Raw genomic sequence first — 24,401 nt, 5'->3', positions numbered from 1 at the left:
ATTCCCTCTACTCTGTATTATGTTCTGTAGCAGTAGGTATTTGTCGTTGCGTAAGATGTGTCCTATGTAAGCTGTTTTTCTTATCTTAATAATTATCAACAGCTTTCTTTTGCAAACAATGCTTCTCAGTACTTCGTCGTTGGTGATTCTGTCAGTTCAGGGTATCTTCATGATGCGTACTGACCACACATAACATCCTATGAATCCTATTCTGACTTGGAGGTTTGGATTTCGGTTTGCAAACAGGAGTACTTGACAAATGCCTTTCGAGCCAATTCTCATCTTGATTTCTTCGTCTGTATCCATCTGAGCTTCTATGACTGAACCAAGATTCTCTATAAGTGTATTCGACTTTATCAAAGACCTTCTGGAAATCAATGAAACAGACATATACATTTTTTGTTGTATTCTCTGCACTTCTGTAGTAGTACTATGATAGCGAATAATACTAGTTCCTAATCCTCCTTTAAAGCCAAACTGCGTTTCATCTAGTTGTTCTACCTATATTCGATATATTCTCTGCTGGATTATTTTCAATAGTACTTTTAATGTGTGGCTCATTAAACTGATCATCCGATATTCGTTACAGGACTTAGGGTTGTTCTTTTTAGGCAATGGATTTAAACTGATTTAAACCAGTCTTTTGGAATTTCCCCTGTTTCAGAGATTTTGTTGAACAATTTTGTAAGACGGGTCAATTTCCTCTTCTTAATGTCCAAATGGCATACAATATTCAAAATAACGGCAAACAGTGTTAAGAAGTAGAAGATTGACAAAAAATCACCTACACAACGATATCAAGATAAAAGATGATCTCAAATTATTAGAACCAAAACTAATGAGAAGAGAACATTATAATGCAGAAGAGCCGAAATATTATGAAATTCATAAAACCATAGAAACAATCTGATTTGAGCCCTCTTCAAGACCAGAAAGCTATAAGGATCATATTTGTCCATCTTTGGAATATTGCTCACACATTTGGAGCTCCTCTCCCAAGCATATCCTGCAAATGCTCGGCTCAATACAGAAGACAGTAGTTTGACTTATAGCGTAATTTTTGCTGGATCTACTCGACAGGCAGACGTGGCTTATAAACACGGAGTTCGCCTACAGATACGCAGAATCAATCAATTTATCGAAACTCAATTCTTTAGAGAAGTGCAAGCCTGTGGAATCAGTGACCAAGGCACGTCTTTCCCGAACACTACAACTTACAGAAGCTTAAAATCAAAATCCACAGACATCTCCACATGGTAGGGCTTACTTTTTACTCAAAAAAAAATGCTCAGGATATATAATTAGAAGAAAGCCATTGAAGTAGATCTTAATCTAGCCTAGAAAAAGAGAATGATTGAAAAGAGAAACAGAGTAGAGTGACAAAAATGGTAAAACCATCTAAAATCAAATTTTTGGAATATAGGGATCACTAACGATCCACCTCAATGAATTCAATGTATTAGTATTAACCGCAATCCATAGAATTGAACATGATGATTATAACGTAATTAATATCAGTGACGCTTTTCCATAGAAAACCATCCTTCAACATATAACCTATACCAATTATGTTCATATAATGATTAATTCCTGATTATTAAGTTACCTGTCAACACTGTTATGTCATCATTTGCTATTTTAAAATTTCACAAGAAGTTCTGTTTCATATTCATATACCTCGTAAAAATAAATCTGGCAACCCTGAAGCTTTGTATCATACCAGCACATGGCTTTCTCACTGACTTCTCAATATGCCATAGACGCTAATCCACCTTTAGACGAATATAGCCTTTATAACGCATATTCTTAAGATCTGATCGGTTGTAAAAGAGAGAGAACACGATTGGCACGTTAATTGAGACCTAATAATTTGTCTAAAAATATTAAAGACCAAATACATAATTAGTCCAACGTTGAAGCTGTTAAGAAGTGTCTTCCAATCATGCAACAATTTGACACGGATATACAGTGTGATACTACAACTACCCCGTTTTCTGTAAAGGATATACTCAGTGTAAGTGATTTAAGCGAGAATTACTATTTCGGAAATACTGTAAAGAAAGAACAAAGTGACGTTTTCTATCCATCGTATTGGGACAATTCGGGATATTTTGGTTTTAATGAACAATATGGATGTTATCTTGGAGGTGAAGGTGAAAATTTCGTGAATAAGAACTATTGGAACTGTGATAATTATCAGGAATCAAATCAGAATCATTTACAGCATTTGAGTCATCTCTACAGCAATCAACAGACTGAACACTCGCAAAGGAACAAAGATGATGGTTATATCAAAATTGAAAGTCCAAGTAAGTTTCACAATAAAAATTTCAGTTCACTGAATGTTTTAAATCCAGTTGCTTGGATAATTTGGCAACCAATCACATAAGGACAAACAGTACAGTCAATTTTCCAAATCGATAGTATCTCCTAATTATTTAATCTCAAAGTAACGTATCTTGCCGTGAAAAAAATTGAGTTCTTACAACAGAGATTGAAATTTATTATCTATGTATACCTCAAGTTAAAATTGATCATTTCAAGGAGATTATCCTCTCAAAATAGATAGCTTGGTTTTGACAATAACAATTCACGAAGTCTTGGTTGCATCAGATACCTTTAATAATGAAAGAAGTCAAGAAATATTAAATGACATTGAGTTAATTCCGATCGGTGGAATCTGCATGGTTTGTGTGTGGAGCTGCGTAGTAATATTTCCTGCCTAACTCAAAAAGTTGTCTGTTTCATCCATACATTCGCTATTGATATGTACGATGGGAAATACTTGGACTAAATTTGTGGTTATAGGCTTCATTTATATCTTCAAAATTTTGTTTTGATAGCTCGTATTGGAGTAAATGAAATGAGATTACTTACTGAAACTTAATTTTAGTTATCCGTGTAGATTGGATTCCAACGTATGTTCATTCGTTGAAAATTTTGGTACGTTTTATATAATCTAATCTGAATAGGGAATTTTGAAAAATACTTCGCTGTAACATCATTTTTATTCAACATGACCATCTAATATGAAACTGATAAAGTAATGAAATACAAAAGTATTTATATATAGGAGGATAAAGGAGAAAAATTAAAGCCCTACTTTTTTTGGTATGCAGAGATTCAAACAAAGCTGCTTGTTAATTTGTTAAATCGTTGTTTGAAAATTTATTTGTGTATATTCTCAAACTAAATCATTTTCAATGTTCCCATATGTTTACCTTATATCTATGTTTGTCTAGTCTCTGACACCTCGAGGGCTTTCAATATGTTGTTTTATTGGTAGAAATACGTAAAGAAATATCAATAACTCTTCAAAATCGCATATCAGAAATATCTCAGACAATGCATTACTTAGGAATTTAGTTTTCCCTTTACATACTTTGAAGTGTTCTTGATAATATTTTTTATTAGTTTTTTTCGGCGATACCTAAAAACACAGATTTGTCAAATTTTTGTGGACTATTGAGATATTTTCTATTTTTTATAATTAATTGATCGTTTTCTTATTTGTAACAATGAAGCTCCTCGGTCATTTCTTTGCTACCCCTTTTTGTATATTGTATAATAAATATTCGCTTTCCAACAGAAATTCAACAAGTGACCAGTTCAAAAACGGAGCTCAGGAAGTCCGGCCGACAAAGATCGAAAAGAAAACCGAGAGTGTTGTTTAGTCAAGCCCAAGTGTACGAGCTAGAACAAAGATTTAAACAACAAAAATATCTATCGGCACCTGAGAGAGAACAGATGGCGCAAGGGCTTAAACTGACACCAACACAAGTAAAAATTTGGTTTCAAAATAGGAGGTACGTAAATTTATTGTATAATAATTAAATATTAGATTTCGAAGTATTAAATAAAACTATAGAAAATTTAACATATTTCTTTCTATCCCGATTCATTTCTCTTCCCCAAACCAGTATAAAAACATTGATAGACACGTTTTCAATCAGTAGGAAAAACAAAAAGCAAAAAATTTTCCAAGTCGCCCCAGTATTTATAATATACTAGGATCACTCTATATATTTAAATATGGCACAAAAGTAGAGAAGTTAGGGCTGGCAATACTGTATTTTCAAATACCATCATCCCTAAGCTGTTGATTCGCAATTAACAAAAAATTTACCATCGAAATATGAATTAGTCGCTCTTATCTTGAACGGTTGAAACACCTATTTCTTGCATAATCTGTTTCTATCATTTCTGTTATGCGGTTCTCCAATCATATCATTTGCTCCATTCGTCTTCATCGCTTTGCTTTAAGTCACTGCTATAACAGTATTTGTTAAGAGAACATGTGCATGTTATGACGTACTATAATTCCAAGATGGATATCGTTTTTGCTCTTAAAGAACAATAACATGTACGTAGTTTTCTTTACAGTATTTCTGTACAGGAATAGTTAAAGCAATTAACCCTACAGATGAGCGTTCAGTTTCACCAAACTGGTACATTTGCAGTTAATCAATATTAATTTTTGACGGTATTTCAAAGGACGACCGGCATTAGTACACCAGGATCGATAATTTTTGAAACAAAAAAAAGTGGAGAAGCAAAAAGTTATAATAAAAATGAAATCGGTTAATCTCAAGTCAAGTCCTATGGAAAAACGTTAAATAGCAATTTGTAGGTAATAATATGGTCAACAACCTTCACAACTTTTCTATTCACACTTTTTCCAAGCAACCTGAAAAATTCTGTCAAAAATATAAAAAACCAAGTTTATGATTTTTTATTTTCATCTATTATAAGAACCACGAAATTTGATGAAAATTTACTTTTTTGTGTCCCAAATGCACTGTAATTTATTTGCTTTGAAATATTCATTTTTTTACCTTATTGACATAATTTCGAAAATTCTTCCATCGAAAAATAAACTTTTTTGAAAAGTTGGTGAGTTTCGTTCGTTGAAATCTCTTCCATCTGATAGTGTAAAAAAATATTACTCTCGTCATGGAAAATTCTCTCAGGAAAGGCAAGAAAAAAACGTAAAAAAAGCCGCATTCGAAAAGTTTTGTTAATCATTTTTACGATTTAGAGTTATTTATTAAAATTTTACACTCTAATTACATGAAAAATGTGATATTTCATGTTATATTGATAAACATACGAGGTTAGAGTCTAAAATTTTGATAAACATCTAAAAATTGAACATAGTGATGGAAAAATTTTCGTTTTTTGATCTTTTCTAAGAAAATTTACCATGGCGATGGTAACATTTTTCTACCGCCCGAGAGAAGTAGAGAATCCAACGAACACAAAAAACTCACTAAGTTTTTAGAATAAGCTAATATTTTGACAGAAGAATTTTCGATTGAAAATTAGAATGCTTTTTCGATATTAATTCAAAATAAATAAATATTTCAAATTGAATAAATTACAGTGTATATTGGATATCAAAAGGTGAGTTTTCAGAAAATTTCGTGGAAAAAAATTTTTCAGTAAAATGTAAAAATAAAACATCAAAAACTTGCTTTTTTCAATTTTTCACATAAATTTTGAGTTTATGTGAAAAAGTGAGAATACAAAAGTTAGAGTTCTTTTTATCGTCTACCACTTTGCAATTCAACTTCTCTCTATAGGACTTTTTTGCCGAGATAAACCATTTGTTACCCCTAAAAACTCACTTCTTTTCGGACTTTAGATCTCCTGTAAATTAATTTTCCACTCTTCTTTATTATATTCTCTCTTTCCATTGCGTTTCATCCTACTAATATTTTTTTCATTTCTTATTATTTTTAAAGCCTTCTACCCTGGTCTACAAGCTTTCAAGTCAAGTTGTGAACGCTTCGGATATAAAAATGCATTAATGCAGTTGGTGATTACTTTGAAGATACATAATTTTTTTGCCTAACAAGACTTATTTAAAAATATATAGCGTCACTAAGTATCAGTACCTAATGCATGTGTTAAGTCTGATATTAGAAATAAAATTTTAATATACACAAAATTGTTTTTGCAACAATTTTCTCTTTGAAAATTTTTATTGGAAAAACAAAGAACAAACAAACAACTATTTTTTCTCATATTTATTAGCCATTAATAGATATATTTCTGCATGGTCCTATGAATTTGCTTAGAAGCTGATTGACGTTAAACATCCTTTGCTTGCTTTTTTACAATATGATAACACAGCATATTATGTAACTGAAAAAGTTTGAAGTTGAATTGAGAAACATTTCATGAAATAGTATCCAACGCTGAGATCATAATAAAGTCAAATGATTTAGCAATTTCATGGAATTTGGAAAGTCTAAAAATTTAAATTTATCAAGTTCTGTATTAATCTTGCATTTTATTGTAGGTATAAAAATAAACGGCAGAGGCTAGAGAAAACTGAGATGGAAAGAAAATCCGATAATGTAGTAACAAGTTCAGGATATTGCATAGTACCTCAAATACAACAAAATCCCTATACTATGTTTCAAACTACTAGCGATATTTACTCACAAAATGAATATATGTGTCAAGAAAAGTATAATGAAATCGGCATGGGATTTAACTAATATTTTCATTTTCATTAAAAAACATTTATTTTTAACGATTAATACAGTTTTCCATATCAATTCAAACTTTGTTAGTCTACCCAACAGTTTACAGGTCCTCAAAACTATAATATTAAAGATTACGTTTAAGGAAAGCTGAATTCAAAATTATAACTCATGTGGATACTGCTAGCATCTGAACAGATTTTCTTCACGATTTACTCATCTGTAAAGATTATTATTCAGCTTCTAGTTTTTGATATTGAAATTTATTTTGAAACTTCATTGGTTCCAAGTGACCATACTTCACTTTTATTGGATAAAATGAAAAAATTAACCAATTGCAACAGATTTATGGCCATGATTTATTTCTACTAATTTATCTTGCATAACACATCTGCAAATTGTAAACGTTGTAAAGTTTTAAATTACGCAATTCTCTATAAATTCTTATACTATTATACACTTGCGTGCATAGAAATAGCTCCTCTATGAAATTTTGACGATAACTATCTTTAGTTTAAAATTATTCATCAGATCAAAAAGGAAAAAGAAATATGCTGTTCTAAAGACAATTTAATATGCTTTACAGTGAGTATAAAGTTATCAGCAAAGCTTATCGTTTACATGCGTAGCAATCGGTAAAGAAATGAAACGTGTTTATGTGGTGATTGTAATGAAAAGAACAAATTTGTCAAATATTAAAATTATTGCGTTTGCAATTTGAAATTTGTATATTATTCGTTAATAGTGTTCAAATGTGTTAGTTTAATGTATACTACAGATCAAAAAGTTATTGCTTTAATCGAAAATGATCTTGATTAGCGAGCGGTTCGATGAGTGTGCCAGCGATATAAGGAGACTCGATCCTTTCATAGACGAATTGGAACAGGCCGAAACAATTTAAAAACGTTCGTGATGACCGCTTTATTGTATCAACAGCATTAAGGAATATTTACTACATCAGTTCCGTGAGGTGCGAGGACTATTAGTCAGTGGATAGTAAGACGAAGGCTGCAAGAAAATAACCTAACCCCTAAAACACTTGCGATTTGTCTAAAACTTACTGCATGCTTGCGTTTTGCTCAGTATCATCTAAATTGAACGTTGGAACAATTGGGATCTGTTCTGATCTCAGATGAGACTAGAATATGCGTCCATGATAACGACCGAAAAAGGAAAGTGCACCGAAGACCAACAGAGCGATTTGTAGATTGCTGCTTTGAAGAGTGATTATGGAGGTGGTTCCTGCATGATCCTCGTGGAATTTCTATAGGAGCACGAATCGACCCTGTGCTCATTCTTAGAGGTGCCTGTACATATATCGAGAAGATTTTAGCAATTCAAGTGGTATCTTACGTCAACTACAATGGAGACGAATAGTGTCCTGATCTAAATCCGATAGAAAATTTATGGGATGAGCTAAAAAGAAGAATTCGAGCTAGACTTCCTACCCAAAACTGGATCGCAGAGCTTACTGTTGCAGTAGAAGAAGAGTGGCTTAACATTCCACAAGAAATAAGCTATCTTTATTAGATCTATGCCTAATCGTAGGGGAGATGTTATTAGGGCAAGAGGAGGTCATACCCATTATTAAGTTTTAAATTATTAATAATCCTCTTTATGTTAATAATGTTTTCATAAATTTATACTTTCATTGAAGCATATAAATTGTTTTTTAACAGCATATTTTTTTTGATCTGATAAATAATTTAAATAAAATATAGTTAATATTAAAAGTTTACAGAGGGCCGATTTCTATGCACGCAAGTATATTATCATTAAAACAAGACTAGAGGAGCACTAGCAGCGGTCGTTGCAATATACTAACTGGCAAACCTTTGCTAATATGGTGGCTAGCATAATGAATGAAGTAAAACAAGAAAAAAACAATAAAACACCTACGAATAAAAAGTAGTAATGTTTTAATCATTATGTACAGTACTTATTTTTTTACCTGGTTTCCATTCTTTAAATAAATAAAATTGAATCTGAAGTATTTTGAAAGTATTAAGGTGATTATTATTTAATGAAAAGTTTGCTTTAAAATCGAAATTTGTTGTTACCATATAGCTTTGACTGATGTATATAAAGCTTTGTATGTTAAGTTTTAGATATTCTTTACTAATAAACTCGTTAAAATTTAACTTTAAGTTGAATGTGTAAATAATATATTATAGTTATATTTCAATATTGAATAAATGATTTTATATATTCACTATGTTTTTTTGGATAAACCATACGACCACAAAATTTGAAAATAGGCCAAATAAACGAAGTACTTCATACTTTATTTATGTAATGTTTTTAATTTGAGCGAATAAGATTTTTTTCTTATCAACAATAAAAACCAAAGAATAATTTATAAACAAATAAAATGATTCTTTGATCCAAATTATCCCAAGTAGCAAAACTAGTTTGATTATCTAAAAATAATCGTATTTATAACAATTTTCGGAAGCTGAGTGGTACTCAAAATAGTTAGAAACACGTTTATACATTATTTAAACAGCTTTTATGCATCTGAATTATATAGAGAGAAATAAGAGAACTTTAGCTATTCTACACCAACTATTTCACTACTTTTTACTTATAACTTGAAAGAGTTGTTGTTCGAAAGGTGTATAATGGTGAATATTATTATTACGAGCATGCTCGCAAAATGGAAATTTAAAATTCGGCAAATTCGCGAGGCGCCTTTGTTTTGCCTTTGGCGAACATTTTATTATAGAACGCGGTTTAAATAATTTTTAGGATAGTCTATTTATTTATTTCTTTTGTTTCTTTTTGTTTCTTTTCCTCTAGAACTTTATAGAATTCCATTTGTGGTATATAAGTAAGTTTATGTATTACAGTTAGTTAATTCCAAATAAATAGTCGTAGTGAATAGAAAGAATTAGTAAAGTAATTGCAAAAATTATTTAAGTGATTCATAAGTGCATTTTTATAAGTTAAGTGTATTGTATAGTGTATAAATAAATTAAAGGGGTTAGGGACAATGTTTATCAATTCACCCCACTAATAGAAAGTGTAAATAAATACGAAATGTTACAATATAATATTTGAAAACTCTGTTATTTTTCTCGATTAAGTGTTTCATGGCGTTTGAAGAATAAATATTATTGATCATGTTACTAAAGACAACTCTTTCACCAAAATTCACCAACGAAATCCACTTTACTGCGAAACCTATCCCAAAAAAGACGACCGCCATTGAATGTAAGCAAATTGAACTATTCATATAATTCTACCAAAAAAGAAGATTATCATTTCTGTACCGTTAATGACTTTCATCGGCATCAGTGACAAATTTCCTGAAAATGGTGTAGTTTTGGGCGAGTAAAAAATATAATAATAAACATAATAATAATAAATAAAAATAATAAATAATAAACCAAATTTGTTACTTTATCATGTTACCATCATTCAGAAATACTTTACAGTATGGCTAAGTTTTGTTTTCTACTCTTAAATAACCCTTAGTTAATGGCAATTGCCTAATGCGAGTTTATCATTTTGTTATATGTTATTTTCTTTGCTGTAATAACACCTCACTCATTATTATTTATAAATCAAATGCTTGAAACATCAACCATGCTTTATTTTCTGATTTTGGCTATTTTCTCAGAAAATAGTTCGGTAAAGAGACTCAAATGACACCATCACTAACATCTTTTTGAGATACGATCGTTCTGTAATCAACATGAGTGTCAATGTTACAATGACATTACATTCTGCTCATTTTATTGCTAATTGCACTGATTTTTCATTCAAATTGGCAACGTTACCTTTAATTTTGTGTTTGTCAAATAAAATCTATTTTCAATTTAACCTCGCAATTTTAGTACAAGTAAATAAAACAATCAATACAACAATTACAAACGTTAAAATCTAAGAATTAATCCATTAATATTTATGTTTACTGAAACGTAACTGACACATTATCAATACATTTTAAAAGATTGAGCAATTTATTTTCATGACCATGTTGCCAATACTGAGCAGTCGTTATAATGTTTTGAATAATCAACTTACTTCTTGAGAAAACTTCAATAACTACGCAAATTCTTCTAGACCCATCTAATCTTTTGAAAGTTATAAGCATAGATGTTTAAGCTATATAAAACTTGTTACAAATCCCTTAAACCTGTGTACTTGAGGACCTATTTTTTCCCAAAGTTCATAATAAACAACAATAAAGCTGTTTCCTGAAGGCTTGGAAATCAGATAGAATAAACGTTTATGGTGTAATAAGCTAATACATACTTCAAATTACCCTTAACAACCCATAATTTTTCTCGCATAGCAGTTATATAATATTTGAGAAATAATTTGGTAGATACGAACCTGCGATTTGGTATATATGTGCGAGTATTGTGTTGTGTGTCTGTTTTTATTTAGTGGTAGGAAAATACTTTTACGTATCGTCAGGACTAACTGATCGGCGCCTAAAAACCTCCTCTATCTCTGGCCCCTGTTTTCTCTTCGAAACTGTCGTAAGGCACTACCTCGCAAGGATGGAATTAGTTATCAGGCTCTTCCTTCCACTATTAAGATTTTACGACTGCTTCCTTTTTTTCTCTTCTGCGTGGAGTTCTTTCAGCCCTTCTTTCTCGTTGCTGTCCCTGCAGTTTCTGATGACAGCATAGCTCCCAACATGTTTACAGGCTTGACCCTTCTTGAAAGTGCTGTTTCACAGGCACCACGAAGCTCGTCGAAGCGTGGGTATGTGAATAATACGTACTCTGCACTTTCGTTAACTCCTGCACTCTGGAGAATCATCATGCTTCCACCTGTAAAAGTATGATATTTCTCCTGAGCTCTGTCGGGTTCAGTGTGGTCGATCTTCTCTGCTGATAGAGGTATCTAGTTTTTTCCGCCAACACTTCAATGGGCAGTATTCCTGAAATAATACATATTGCGACTTCCGAAGCTCTGCGGAATGCGTTGGCAACTCTTAGTTTACTCAGCTAATAAACCGATGCTACTTTCCATCGTGATCCTTGCTTCTGCAATACGTCGGGCCAGATGGTAATGCCATATGTGATCACCGATATGACCACCGACGACAACAAAGCTCTAGTTCTCTATTTTGTACCTCCTTCGTTCGGCATAAGTCGAGATAAGAAGCATTTATATCTACGGACTCTGCTTGCTGCTTGAAGTTTAATCTGGCATCGATCATTACTCCCAAATAACGTATGAAAGGTTCGACTCTCTCCACGTGTTTCCTGCTTCTAATTAGCAACGCTTCTGCTTCGTGTTCTGCTAGTATCAGGCCAACTGAATTTATCCACTTACAAATCCTCTCTAGAACTGTATCAAAAGTAAAATTGATCTCCTCCAAGTGCTTTCCTACTAATACTACGGCTATGTCCGCGAAATCAGTTTCAGTTTCAGTAGCATATCGAACAAGATAAGCACTGAACCTTGGTGTATGTCTGAGTATGTGTCTGTGAGTATGTGATGCAAGACAACGTGCAATGCAATGTAAGACGCGATATTTTTTGGTCAGCACATGCAGATGAAGTTCAGTTCAGCTAATTGTTTCATGCAAGATCTCGCACTTGCAATATTATGGGTTTGGCGCAATTTTTTTGGTTCAGGCTGCAATTCTAGGAAGAAATGAGTTTGTTTGTTTATCCGTTCTCAACTAATTTCTATATGTATAATTCTATAGCCAAACTCATGTTTCCCCTTGTACTTTCTAGCTGAGTCCTGGACCACCATCGCTTGGGTGCTCTTTCCTGTCCATCAGACTTCAAAAGAAAAGTAGCAGCTGATATAATTATATCCAATGAATTAATGACCACGTTTATCTTGTTTATTTGACCTAGCTGTTATTTCCATTTTTAGCTATGAATACGAACAGAATATGAAATAGAATTTGAGGTTAGGGAATTGTTTACTTACGGAATTTGGATTGATGGCAATCATGATGCAATGGCAAGGAACTTACTTAATGTCAAGCGACGGCTTTTAAAAGAAAATCCCGTAGCAACAGAATTTTTTCTAATGTTTCACCTTTACAGTTTTTCTTCTTCTTCTTCTCTTTATGGCAGTTGGGATTTCAGTTTTAACTCCCCTCTTATCCATTTTTCCACTCTTCCAAATGCTACTTCATATATTAGTATTATTTTTTCCTTTTTATAGTTAAATATATTTGATGGAAATTGTTTTTCTTCATTTCTCTTTCTATTTGGCTTGTCAGTATGCTAAATAGGAGCATTAATGAGTTCGTGGGTGAAAGCAGACATACTATCATGTCACAGAATATTATTCTTGAATGATGCATTAATATTGACATTTGCGACAAACTTTTTCTCAATCTTTTTTATACCAGGTACATCCCTCATCTAAGGGCCTTTCTAGCACAATCAAACATTATTATCATGAGAATTGTTTTTGTAGATTTTACGATTTAGTGCGATCAGGTTCTGGAACTTGTGCGAAAAAAATATTTCTTCCTTCCACGTGCAAACAAGTTATCCATTTGAGAGTTTTTGGCCACTGAATGTTCTCATGTCAATCCACATCCACCTTACTTACCTACACATTTAGCATTCTGCTACTTCTGGTTCTTTCCTTACGATAGAATACGTAATACAAATTTCACGTTATTTTCACTCAATATATATTTTTTGATAATACCTCGTATAAGTTGTTCATTAGTTTTGAGGGGAAGATTAAATAATTGCCTCCCAATTACCTACATATAGGAAAATAATGTATTTGCATTCACTGATTTCATTTATATTTAATATATACTTTAATTTTTATTAACATTTGAAATCAGAAATTAATTTTCAATTAATATATAGTTGAATTAATAAGGCTCGCAATCATTTGAAAAACTATTGAATTTCGCTGGATGGAAAATGGATACTTAATAAGATACAACAGTATCGCCATCTAGCATCAAACTGATATAAACATTAGGTATATTGAAGAGTTCTTTTAACTCGTGTGTTGAATGGCTTTTGGTGATACTTTACTTGTATAGATGGCACGCACCTAGATATTTTAATAATTTTATTCCATTAGAACATGACAAATACATTGCCAATTAAGCAACATAAACAGAAATCTAAGAAACTTTGAATTTACTAATTCTCATGAAATTATATAATTTTAGATGTATATTGATAACATTACGATTTACTTTTGGTCCTTAAGAGATACAAGACTTAGAGAGAGCTATAGTTCTTCCAATATTATTTGAAGATTATAAAAACCCTTGCCTACAATTTTGTTGGATCCACTACAGCCACCCCTTTCATGACTACTCGATGGAAATGGAAAATTTATTTACTCTAGTTAATTCAGTTAATTTTTATTATTATTGCATTATCAGATTTCTGGATATTTTCATTTTGTAAACATTCGAATATATTTAAAATAACTTGCTCTGTTTGTATATCTAAATCTTTATTATTAAATTCATACCTGTCTTTATTCTCACTACACTGTGTAATTTCATTTTCGTCATTCGCCCATGATCTAAAGAACTTCATATTTCTATTTATTTAAAGACATTTATGAATTAAATAAATCTCACCAAACCATTCCACTGCTTATCGCAGACTGTCTAGTAGGGATATTTCAAAGAAATTGTGTACCTTCGCCTTCCGACAGCTTCGGCCAATAGAAATGCTTTTATGTTTATGATTCGATGTTTTCAATAGGTAAACATTGGAGATGGTGAGTCCACGTGGACCGACGGTTTGTTGGATGTTTACCGAATTTTATACGGGGAGTAAACATTATTTATCATTTCAAAATTTGGTATGAGTGCCGTGAGTATCTATGAAATATTGATTGTTCCTGCAATTGATATTGCAAGAACTATAATCATAATGTCAATTCAAAAAAGTGAATTGTCTTTAGTTTTATTCTGTTCTATTTTGACTTACCTATGTTAAATTTGATAGATTCGGATAAAGCTATATCAGAATTAAGCAATCTAAGAAAACAACTGATCTATGTAAAACTAGCGGCTAGTTTTTCTTGATTTTTCTAGTAGTGAGAGTTGTTTTTTGTTTCATGACGCTAAGAGGACTCCATAAATATTTTTTAGATATGTTTATGTGAAACTAATGCAACTGAAAGTGCGTACTTTTTTAGTTTTTTGTTATTGAGTTTACAAGTAAGATGTCAAGCAATTTACAAAATTTAGAACCCTAGAGAGTTTTTTGGACATTCATTTCTATTGTTCCGGTCAAGTTTATCAAATATGAGTAGGTTGTGATAACCCCAGTGGCAACTGAAATTTATAAGGACAAACTTTAGGTAGGGTTAACCCCTTTCCATTGGATGAAAAGAGCTTTAGTCAAAATCCAAAACTTTCCACAAATTTCCAAAATTCTTGCGTTTCAGATTATCTTTACCGCTTGCCTACACTGAGCAAAACAGTACATAATGGCAAAATACCGACAAACCCTTGTTTTACGGGGGAAATTTTCGCACTTCATGTAGTAGCAACTCTCTAACAAGTGATTTCGAAATAAAACTGAAAATAGAATTTATAAAATCAATCAAATAAGTTAATAGAACACAAAAAAACTTATGACGAAAGCATTCGATACATTACGCAATTATCTAATTTTCATTGAATTATTGAGTATTTGTAAACATGCGAATTTTTTAATATTATTTTTAAGAAAAAAGTATTTCGTTGGTCAGTAAAAGATTCCGAAGTTTCTTTTCTACTTAATAGTAAAGAGCGCTTTGAGATTATTAACGTTTATCATTGTTTTCATTTGGAATTTTGCAAACTTAGGTGACAACATAATTTTATAAATCTGCACTATCATCATTTCCAGGTTGACTTCAACTTACTCAGAACGTGTTGTCATACGAGTGCCATTTGAGTCGTTTAATGATATTTAAAAAATTCATTTTAGTCAAAAAATGAAATTAAATCGCGGACATTTTCGCGCGATGATTTTCTATTATTTTCGACGTGGATTAAACTAACAACAGTGTGCCGATCAACTCGCTTCGACTTTTGGTGATAAAACGCCTTCACGAGCCATTGTGTTTCGCTAGTTTTCCTAATTCAATCATGGTCGCACTCCGCTACAGGATGAATTTCGTGAAGGTCGTCCACCTGGCTGTTGTGCCAGAAAACATCGATGTTATGCGTAAACGGATATTACAAGATCGTCATGTCACCTTGAGATTGGACTTGGGCATTAGTTTTACTCGCATACATTCAATATTGCATGAGCATTTGGCAGTCAAAAAGATTTGTTTCCGTTGGATACCGCTTTATTTGACAATCGATCAAAAAAGCTCGTGTCGATTGGTGCAAAGAAATGCTGAAAAAATTCAATCAAAAGGTGAGGTGCGTCACAGACAACAAATCATGGATCTATGCTTATACACCCGAGGGTAAACAACAATCGACTGTATGAATCTTTCTAGACGAGTCAAATCTAACAAACGTTGTTATGGGTCATTCGCTGTACAGAGCCGAACCGCAGATCAAAAATAAATTGCGGTGTTAACGTTTTTCTACAACTGTAGAAGCGGTTGATGCGCTCAAATGTTTTGGGGTAACTTCAGCCTAAACCGAAAAAATACTTTGATACTTAGGTTCAAACGCTTGCTAATGTGTATTGATCTTAATGGAGAATATTTTGAGAATCACTAATTATAAATATTTGTTTCTACTTTTCTATCTTAAAACTTCATTAGCAGCCCTCGTAAATGATCAGATAATTTCAAATTTTGTATATGTAAGACTGATATAAATACAATAAAGTAATTTTTTTTATTACAAGTTTTATTAACAATCAGAACTAATATTCCATTTTTGTGATTTTGTCTCCTCAAGTCCTTATCAAGTTCAGCAGGCTTGACAATTTTCTTTCGGATTCGCGCACTCAGTAGCTTAAAAAGTTGATGAAAAATTTTCATTCTAATAACAGGTTTTTATTAGCTTCAAAAGTATTTATCAATTTATGAACATCGATTTTCTCTTAGTTGAAAATGTCGAGTTACTTTTCAATTTTGCCATAATTATTTCAATTTTAGGAAACATAATTTTTTCTCACAATTTTTTAGCGAGATTTACTATACCTAAGTATTTCTTAGAATGCTCTTGTAAACTAACGCTTATGTTTTATATAAAAGATGAATGAAATTTTCACTTGACGAACACCCTTGTCGATCATCTTCTTTTGTTTACCGATTCTCTTAACAGATAATTTTTATGAAAACAATCGTATAATAATATTTTCCGGTTGATTCGAATTACATTGCCATTATTTCACTTGTTATGTTTACATTGGTTAAAAGGCTATTAGGGGCTTTTTCGTTTCGAAAAGACACGACGCCTTGTAAACACAACGAACGCCAGTCTTGCTAAACTTAAAAGCGTTCCGGTCCTCAAAAGACCCCATGTTTACATGATTTGATTGTCATATCCAACCTCATCTCATTTCGGAGGTTGGAAACTATATATTTTTTTACAAAAATATCTTGATTTTTGTGAAGTCATAAAGGATATAATATATCTGGAAATATTTCAATAATCTTAAATCCAGAACACCCAAAAACCAAAGAAGTAATATTATATATCAAGTACCTTGTAATGATTGACGCTGTTTACATAGGAGAGACTTCTCGGTATTTAGAAAATAGTTTCATAGATCATCAGTATGATAAAAAATGAAACTGCATTAACATACCATAAATATTAAAAAGCATTCATTCAATTAGTAAAAAAATAACTTAATAATTTGAGTAAAATTTTTATTTCATCATATTACTAGATATGCAGAACTCTAATTTATAATATATTTTTTATTGGAAGGTGTTTCATTAAGAAGGTATTCTAATAAGAGTGCACGATTTGTATGAGTCACTATTTTTGATTTGAAATTTAATAATTGGCACCAGCAAAATACGCACTTCGTTATTAAAAAAATGTCTTATAATTGTGAAGCCCCATCACAAAAGTACTAATTAAGCTGTAATTCTCGGTCATCGAGTGACACCAGTGTTCAATAAATTGCAAGAAACTAGACAAATTTTCTGGAGGTTGACGTACAATTCGACAATCGGTGACTTTGTTGCCTAAAATATTGAAATGTGGCTCTCTCTGGAGCTTTGACTTTGTTTGTTATCCTTGGCGGGTAGTTTGATATTAGTTGCATTAAGTTTATTTTCCACATAATATCAATTTATCCAGATTTAGATTTAATTAGAGGAAAGCTTATTTTTCTTTGATGGTTTGTATGAACTTTTTTTTTAAATTGCTCATGCTCATAATCATTGAATCAAAATTCATAAATAAATATGTTATTTTCCGTTTTGGATTTATTTCAGTATGTTTTCACTATATTCCAATTTTCACTTGTAGTTTTGTTATTATTGTCCATCGTAAATCAAACTGAGACAATTTGAAATAGAATTAGCTTAGTCTACAGAATTCGTTAATGAGAAAAATTGTTTGATTATTTCTATTTAAAAAAATTATCCATAAACGGAGAGTAAAAATTATTTTGTTTCAAGTACTTAGGTCCTTATTATGGATTACATTTGTGAAAATTCTTTTTTTAACCTGATTCCCTTTCAAGAATTTTTGGATATTGTTAAGTATTGTATATATCCTTTTTTATTCTTTTATAGTTGATTAATACCATTCTTTAATAGTAACGAAGCTTTGCAGCTCTTTTTCCAAGTAATGAGATGTTTCTTTTATGTAAGCAGCGCCATAATTGGTAAATACATTGGCTCTTTTTTGGGTTTATGGCGTTTTTGTTTTCAGTTTATATAGTTCTCCATAAACTAGTATTTTATTTTCATATTGTATCTTTATTACAAGCTTATTTTCAATGTCATTGTTACCAAACTCTTGGCAAACGATGCTTGGCATTATTTTAATGTCTGGACCGAGTAGAGTAGTACCCTAGATTTAGGCCTATTTAGAACAATTTTTTCGTCTACCCATTCCTTTCCTACTTTGTTGTCATAAGTTATTCACATATCTTTTCACGTGCTTGCTAGCAGGTATATCTTTTGCCATTGTGTTCACTAAACTGGTTTGGTGGATCTTAGAATGTTCACTTCTTCCCTTCGTTCATCTCATGCTTTTACAAAAGGTGTGTTTCGTTCTATTTAACTACTTTTCAATTGAAAAAGACAACGGATTTTGCTTAAAATCACTGGCTTTTGCTTATTAGCTAGATATCGAATGTTTTCGTTTCCAGGGATTCTGGACGTTTCTACTCCATACTCTGGCATTTTAAATCGGACTTGTAGTGATGAATTTTTGAAAATTCTCTATTTTCCGCGTTGAAGTGATCTAATAAACTTGGCCGATAACCAAACGTTGGTTTGGCTCATCACGCACAAACTTTAACTGTTTGACGGGAGCCTAGCTTCCTTTCTATATGTTATGCTCATTCGGCCACTTTTAAGGATTTCGGACTATTACAAATGCTTGTGTATGTACGAGATTACACTAGTCTTGGATAGTGCAGAAGTAGAATAATAAACAAAGTTCGATAACTAAAATTTACTATACATACTATACATCAACAAAACAATAAACACAAAAATATATACAACGAAAAATTAAGATACGTCGGGCGAGCTGTATTTCTGGAAACTTCGACGCTAAGATTTCGGCGTTCGAGATCGCTGAGCCGATACAGAATGACGTCTCACGTGGGTTCGTGTAAGTATGGAACAATGAGCAGGTAAAACGATACAGTTATATTGGTTTGTTATAAAAAGTGTATCAGGTATATTGGAGATCATTCATTTAATTGTATACTATTATTAAGAATGTTACTTTGACATTTCTTGGTCAGGTATTTTGTCTGTATTAAGTATTTTCAAATACAAGGGCACATGGCACACAATATACATCACTTTCCCTTTATGTAACAAAAGTTTCCGATCAATTTGAGTTTCTTTTACTTCTCCTGCTTTTACGTATGTAATTCAACTCTGAAAAGTAATTTTTAACTAATCATTGTTTATTGGTATCTGGTTCGGGATATTCTTTATTTATATATTTATATGAAGTAAAAAAATTTTGATTTGATAATTGATAATAATAATAATAATTGATAAAGCAGTATTCATTTAATCATCAACATTTGTGTATAGATATTAGATAATAATATTCCTCGCATTATATTTATTTATTAAAAAAAATGAATATGTCTGTTTGAGTCTCGAACATTTTTAATTATAGCTTCATAATAACATTTGAGTGTCGTAGTTCATAGCAGATCTTCTCGAAAGCAATATATATACAGATCGATTAATATCAATCAAATACTATAAACAGTACATAAAATCGTACCAACAACACATTTAATGCGCTTTTTCCAAAAACATCAGTTAATAGTCGTTTTATGAACAATCAAAAGCCTTATTTCTCTTAGTAAAATAATCAAGCGGCAAGCAAACTAATGCAGCAGCGGCGTATTTTTAAGCAATTCATATAAAAAACGTTTCGATTATAATGTTAGAAATCCACTTCATTTCAAACAGGCACATATCAACCAACTTTTCAAATTATTCTATTTCTTCACTTATAATACTCGTCAATAAAAATGAATAGCGAATTAGGTACTGTTGTAGTTCTTATTGTTCGTTTGAGTGTCGGTTGATGTACCGCTACTACTTTTTTTGCTGCCAATATTCATGTTTTTGTTGGCTTGTTTTATATCGAACTAAGAAAAGCTTATAATAGTAAAGAAAACATTGAAACAACAATTATTGATAGTGAAATTTATACACAATATTTCACACGATCAGATTATTCTGGTTCGGGTTAGATGATTTGTATTATATGGTGGTTAAGTTAAGAGTATAGGTAATGAAGACTAGAAGTTAACGCAACTATCTTCAACTAACATTCTAAATTAAGTAGCCGACAACGGCAAAATATTTCAATTTAATTCAGTAATAAAATTAATTTCTGGTCTTTGTATTGTTAGTATACTCGTATATAAATGAACATAGCAGATTATAAATAACTCTTTTGATACGCTACTGGAGATCGAGGCACTATCTTTAACTGCGTTTTAAATGGTTATTGATGTAAACAAAGAATGACGAGTTTCCGGAGATGTTTGGACCATCACTTCTAACCGGAAACTGCATCCACATCTAAAGAAAATACAGACACCCTAGACTGAAAGGAGTGCTGACAAAAAAAAAGTGAAACCGTCTTGGATTTCTAATTACGGTACGACAGGTTCAATACAGTGTTGTCAGATATGAGATCCTGAGTTTTTTGACCAAAATATAAATATTACTGCTGATATCTAGTTTATATAAAGTTGTTGTTCATAAATAGTCTTTGCTTTGAGAGGCAATAAATTTGGTGTGGTAAAATTGAAACCAAAAAATCTGAATTAGATATTATAAAAATAAACTCGTGACCATAAATAACGCTTAACCTTTTATTTCAATATCAAAACCTAAAATGTTAATCTTTTGGGTTTTTTTCTATCACAAAAAGTTAAATTATCTTAAATGTTATCGATAAAATGTAGCAAAATTTTTTATCAACAAATAAATGTTTTTGTGGTTTTTCAAAATTTTAGTTTTATGCATATTTTAATGTTTCTTTCATTCTACTGTAGCACCAACTTGTGGGCAGCAGTAATTTAAGTCAATCAAGGTGTGTTAAAGTCCAGACTAGTTAAACAAAAAATGAATAGAGTTAGGCAGTTAAGTGAACGCGAAGCTGGAAGAATAGCCGAGTTAGTTGGACAGAGGGACAACGTTATGGTGAAGTGGCAAATCTGTTTTGCGTACACCACACAACCATTGGCAGATTGATGCAAACATTCCGAGAGATCCGTTCATATTCTAGGAGGCCTGGACAAGGACGTCCTTCAGTTTTAACTTCTCGAGATTGAGAAATCGGTCATTGACTAGTGTCGAGCTCAACAACTTTTTACGAGAAGTCCGAAATGTAAATATCTCTGATAAATCAATAAGACGACACCTTCAGAATGCTGGTCTACACAGCAGAAGAGCTCTCCAGACGCCTTTGCTAACCAGGCGGCATCGTGTTGCTAGACAACAATTTGCAAGGCAACATTTAGATTGAAATTCAGAAAATTGGTGCCAATTTTAATTTACTGATGAGACAAAAATCAGTCTAAGAGGTCCAGATGGACGTAATCAAATTCGAAGACGATGAGGAGAAAGATTTGCGCAGTCTTGTATCATTCGCAGGGAGTCGTTCCAAGGGTCTATTATGTTTTGGGGAGGAATTTGTTTTGATGCCCGCACAGAATTAGTGTCTCTTCCTAGACCCGTCCTCAACGCAGCAAGATACATAACTGAAATTCTTGAAAATCAAGTCGTTGCGTTTCGGCCTTTTATTGGTGATGAGTTTCGTTTAATGGATGATAATGCTAGACCATACGTTGCGGCAGATGTTCTGAATTACCTAATCGAAGTAGGAATTCATACCCTTTACTGGCCACCAAGAAGTCCAGATATGAATCCTATCGAGCATGTCTGGGACATTTTAGAATGAGCGGTATTGGAGGAATAGGAGAACATGTCTCAAGAAGTGATACAGCACCTAATTGAAAGCATGCCCAGGAGAATGTTAGCAACAATTATATCAAGAGGCGGGAATACACGCTACTAGCGTTTTAAAAAATCAACATTATTGTTTAGAATGCAAGTTTTATTTTTTTAAAAATTTGGTATTGCAATGTTTATTATTTTTATTTTTTAATCATTAAAAATCACTCAAAATCACTACACATTTCTTATTATTGCGTCAAAATGATTGAAAAGAAGTTAAAAAATAGCAATATTAATTTAAATTTATTAAACAAAAAAATGTTTACAGAAATCGGGATGGTGCATTATTTTTGAGTGTATTTAAATTGGGTAAGGAATATTGAAGTATACAACTGTTAGATAGATATATGTAAGCTTGAATTTACTAAAATGTATAAATTCATACAAAGTACAAGCATACATACGTTTCAAAGTTTTATTGTTCAATTTAGTGTTGAAACTGATCATTATTTTTTTTGTTCACTCTATGGTTATGGTTTAATGTATGGTAATGTTGAAAACTGGTTTAATTTTCGCTATGGACTCATATATAGTAATTATCACTTATTACTATTACCTATAATTTTGTTTTCTTCACTATATTTTAATTTTATTTCATTTGTATCTTTATTTAGTTATTTTTATATTTGTTTTTTAATTTTTAACCTTGTAACAACTTTTTGACAATAAAGCAATCTCTCTCTATACTCCTATATATATATATACTCTATTGTTATACATTTTGCTATCATTAGATCAACATTTAGAATATTATTATATGAATAACTTTAAAGTTGTAGCTTTGATTGATAAAAGCAGCTCCTCGTTAACATCTATGCTTTTTTATCACTGTTTTTTTACTATTCATTCATTTAGTCTCTTCAATATGTGAGCATTACTAAACTTTCTTGTTAATCACCACAATCTTGTTCTGGCTCGTTATCTTCGTAGATTGGTAAGTTGGCAAAAAAGTAACTCCTTGATTTTTTTTATCTCCGAGGAAAGGAGATGTAACATGCGATTCGGTTTGTTACATTTTGAATATTCCTTTTTTCACTTATTATGGCACAGTGGTCATTTCGGATTTATTTATTCTAGCAATCAAGTTTTTGAGGAAATTAATTTTTTTTCGATCTTTCACTCCATTCGATAAATTAAATAAAATCTTGAAATTGCTTCGAATTCTTCACTACTTCTCTACACTCCAACTTAAAGTAAAATTTAGTAAATTTGTAGTGATTTTGTTCATTATATTCGCTGTTCTACAGCTGCCGAGTTGGAAGTTTCAACCTCCAAGGATCCAATCACCAGACTACACAACCTCAACCAGTTGCGACCTGCAACCATCCCGGATTTCCATAGATAAGTCCCAGCCTTATATTTAATATATAAATACATTCTTCGTTGTGCTCTATTGGATACGCAGCTAATGCGAATTTAGTATTTTTTTTCAATAAATTTATTTAGCGCTGAAACTTTTTTTATTGTTATTAGCAATAACTATTAATTTGGATAACCGTGTCCGAGAATAGTTTTATATTGTTTAATTTTTATTTTTGATTTAATTCATAAGGTGTTTTTCCGCCTTTATCAATTGTAACGACGTTCGTTAAAAAGCTGGTGGTGTCCAATTTAATATTGATTGTTCACCCCATCTGCGTACCACTATTTATATACTTTAACTGAGACCGAATACCACTTCCTGAGGTAGAGTCTCCTGCCGGGAAAGTAAGGTTACAAATGTAAATTAGAGTGTACCGATTTAGTGAAAATCATTATTGCTTTTCCGTTTTCGGATACTCACTTGCCTCCTGTACTCAGGTACCTGTGTCACTTTTTGGCTGAAATTACCTGTTGGTTTTAAGCGTCTTTCAATGAAAATTACTTCTAAGTTTCGACCTAATATATCTACCCAAGGCATATACTCAGAAATGAAGAGAAAACTTTTTTGTCACAGTATTATTTTCACGTCATCTACGCACTTTTTTGCATTCATCTCGGAAAACACTATATATTGATATAGAACCAAAAATGGAAATAACAAATCAAACAAAACCTGGGTGTGCATAGGTAATTTTGGTGATTATCTAGATTAGGTTACACCCCTTCGATTTCGTTAAAATTTTAGTATGTTATAGAGAAATATGCTGTATATATAGGGTGCGGAAATCATCCTTTCATATAGTTTTTCAACTTTGAAGTCCAGAAAAGAAAAATAATTTATACATCATAGTTTTGCCTCAAATGTCTAACCTAACCTAAGCTAACCTAACCTAACCTAACCTAACCTAGATTTATAGAATATTTATAGAATATCAATCAATAAAAAGCAATACACAAAAATTTCTTAGAATTTCA

The 24,401-nt window shown here is 31.8% G+C and overlaps 1 protein-coding gene across 1 annotated transcript; it reads left to right on the top strand.

Annotated features, from left to right (window-relative positions):
* Positions 1-1,942: 1,942 nt before the first annotated feature.
* LOC130902425 (homeobox protein LOX10-like) lies at positions 1,943-6,506 on the top strand. The gene is made up of 3 exons (XM_057814571.1): positions 1,943-2,309; positions 3,590-3,806; positions 6,305-6,506. Exons 1-3 carry the CDS (start codon positions 1,943-1,945, stop codon positions 6,504-6,506), a joined length of 786 nt encoding a protein of 261 aa, XP_057670554.1.
* Positions 6,507-24,401: the final 17,895 nt, after the last annotated feature.

This window comes from Diorhabda carinulata, chromosome X, assembly GCF_026250575.1.
Source record: "Diorhabda carinulata isolate Delta chromosome X, icDioCari1.1, whole genome shotgun sequence".
Classification (NCBI taxonomy): domain Eukaryota; kingdom Metazoa; phylum Arthropoda; class Insecta; order Coleoptera; family Chrysomelidae; genus Diorhabda; species Diorhabda carinulata.
The sequence above is the reverse complement of the archived record's forward strand: the minus strand, read 5'-3'. Positions and strand labels throughout refer to the sequence as shown.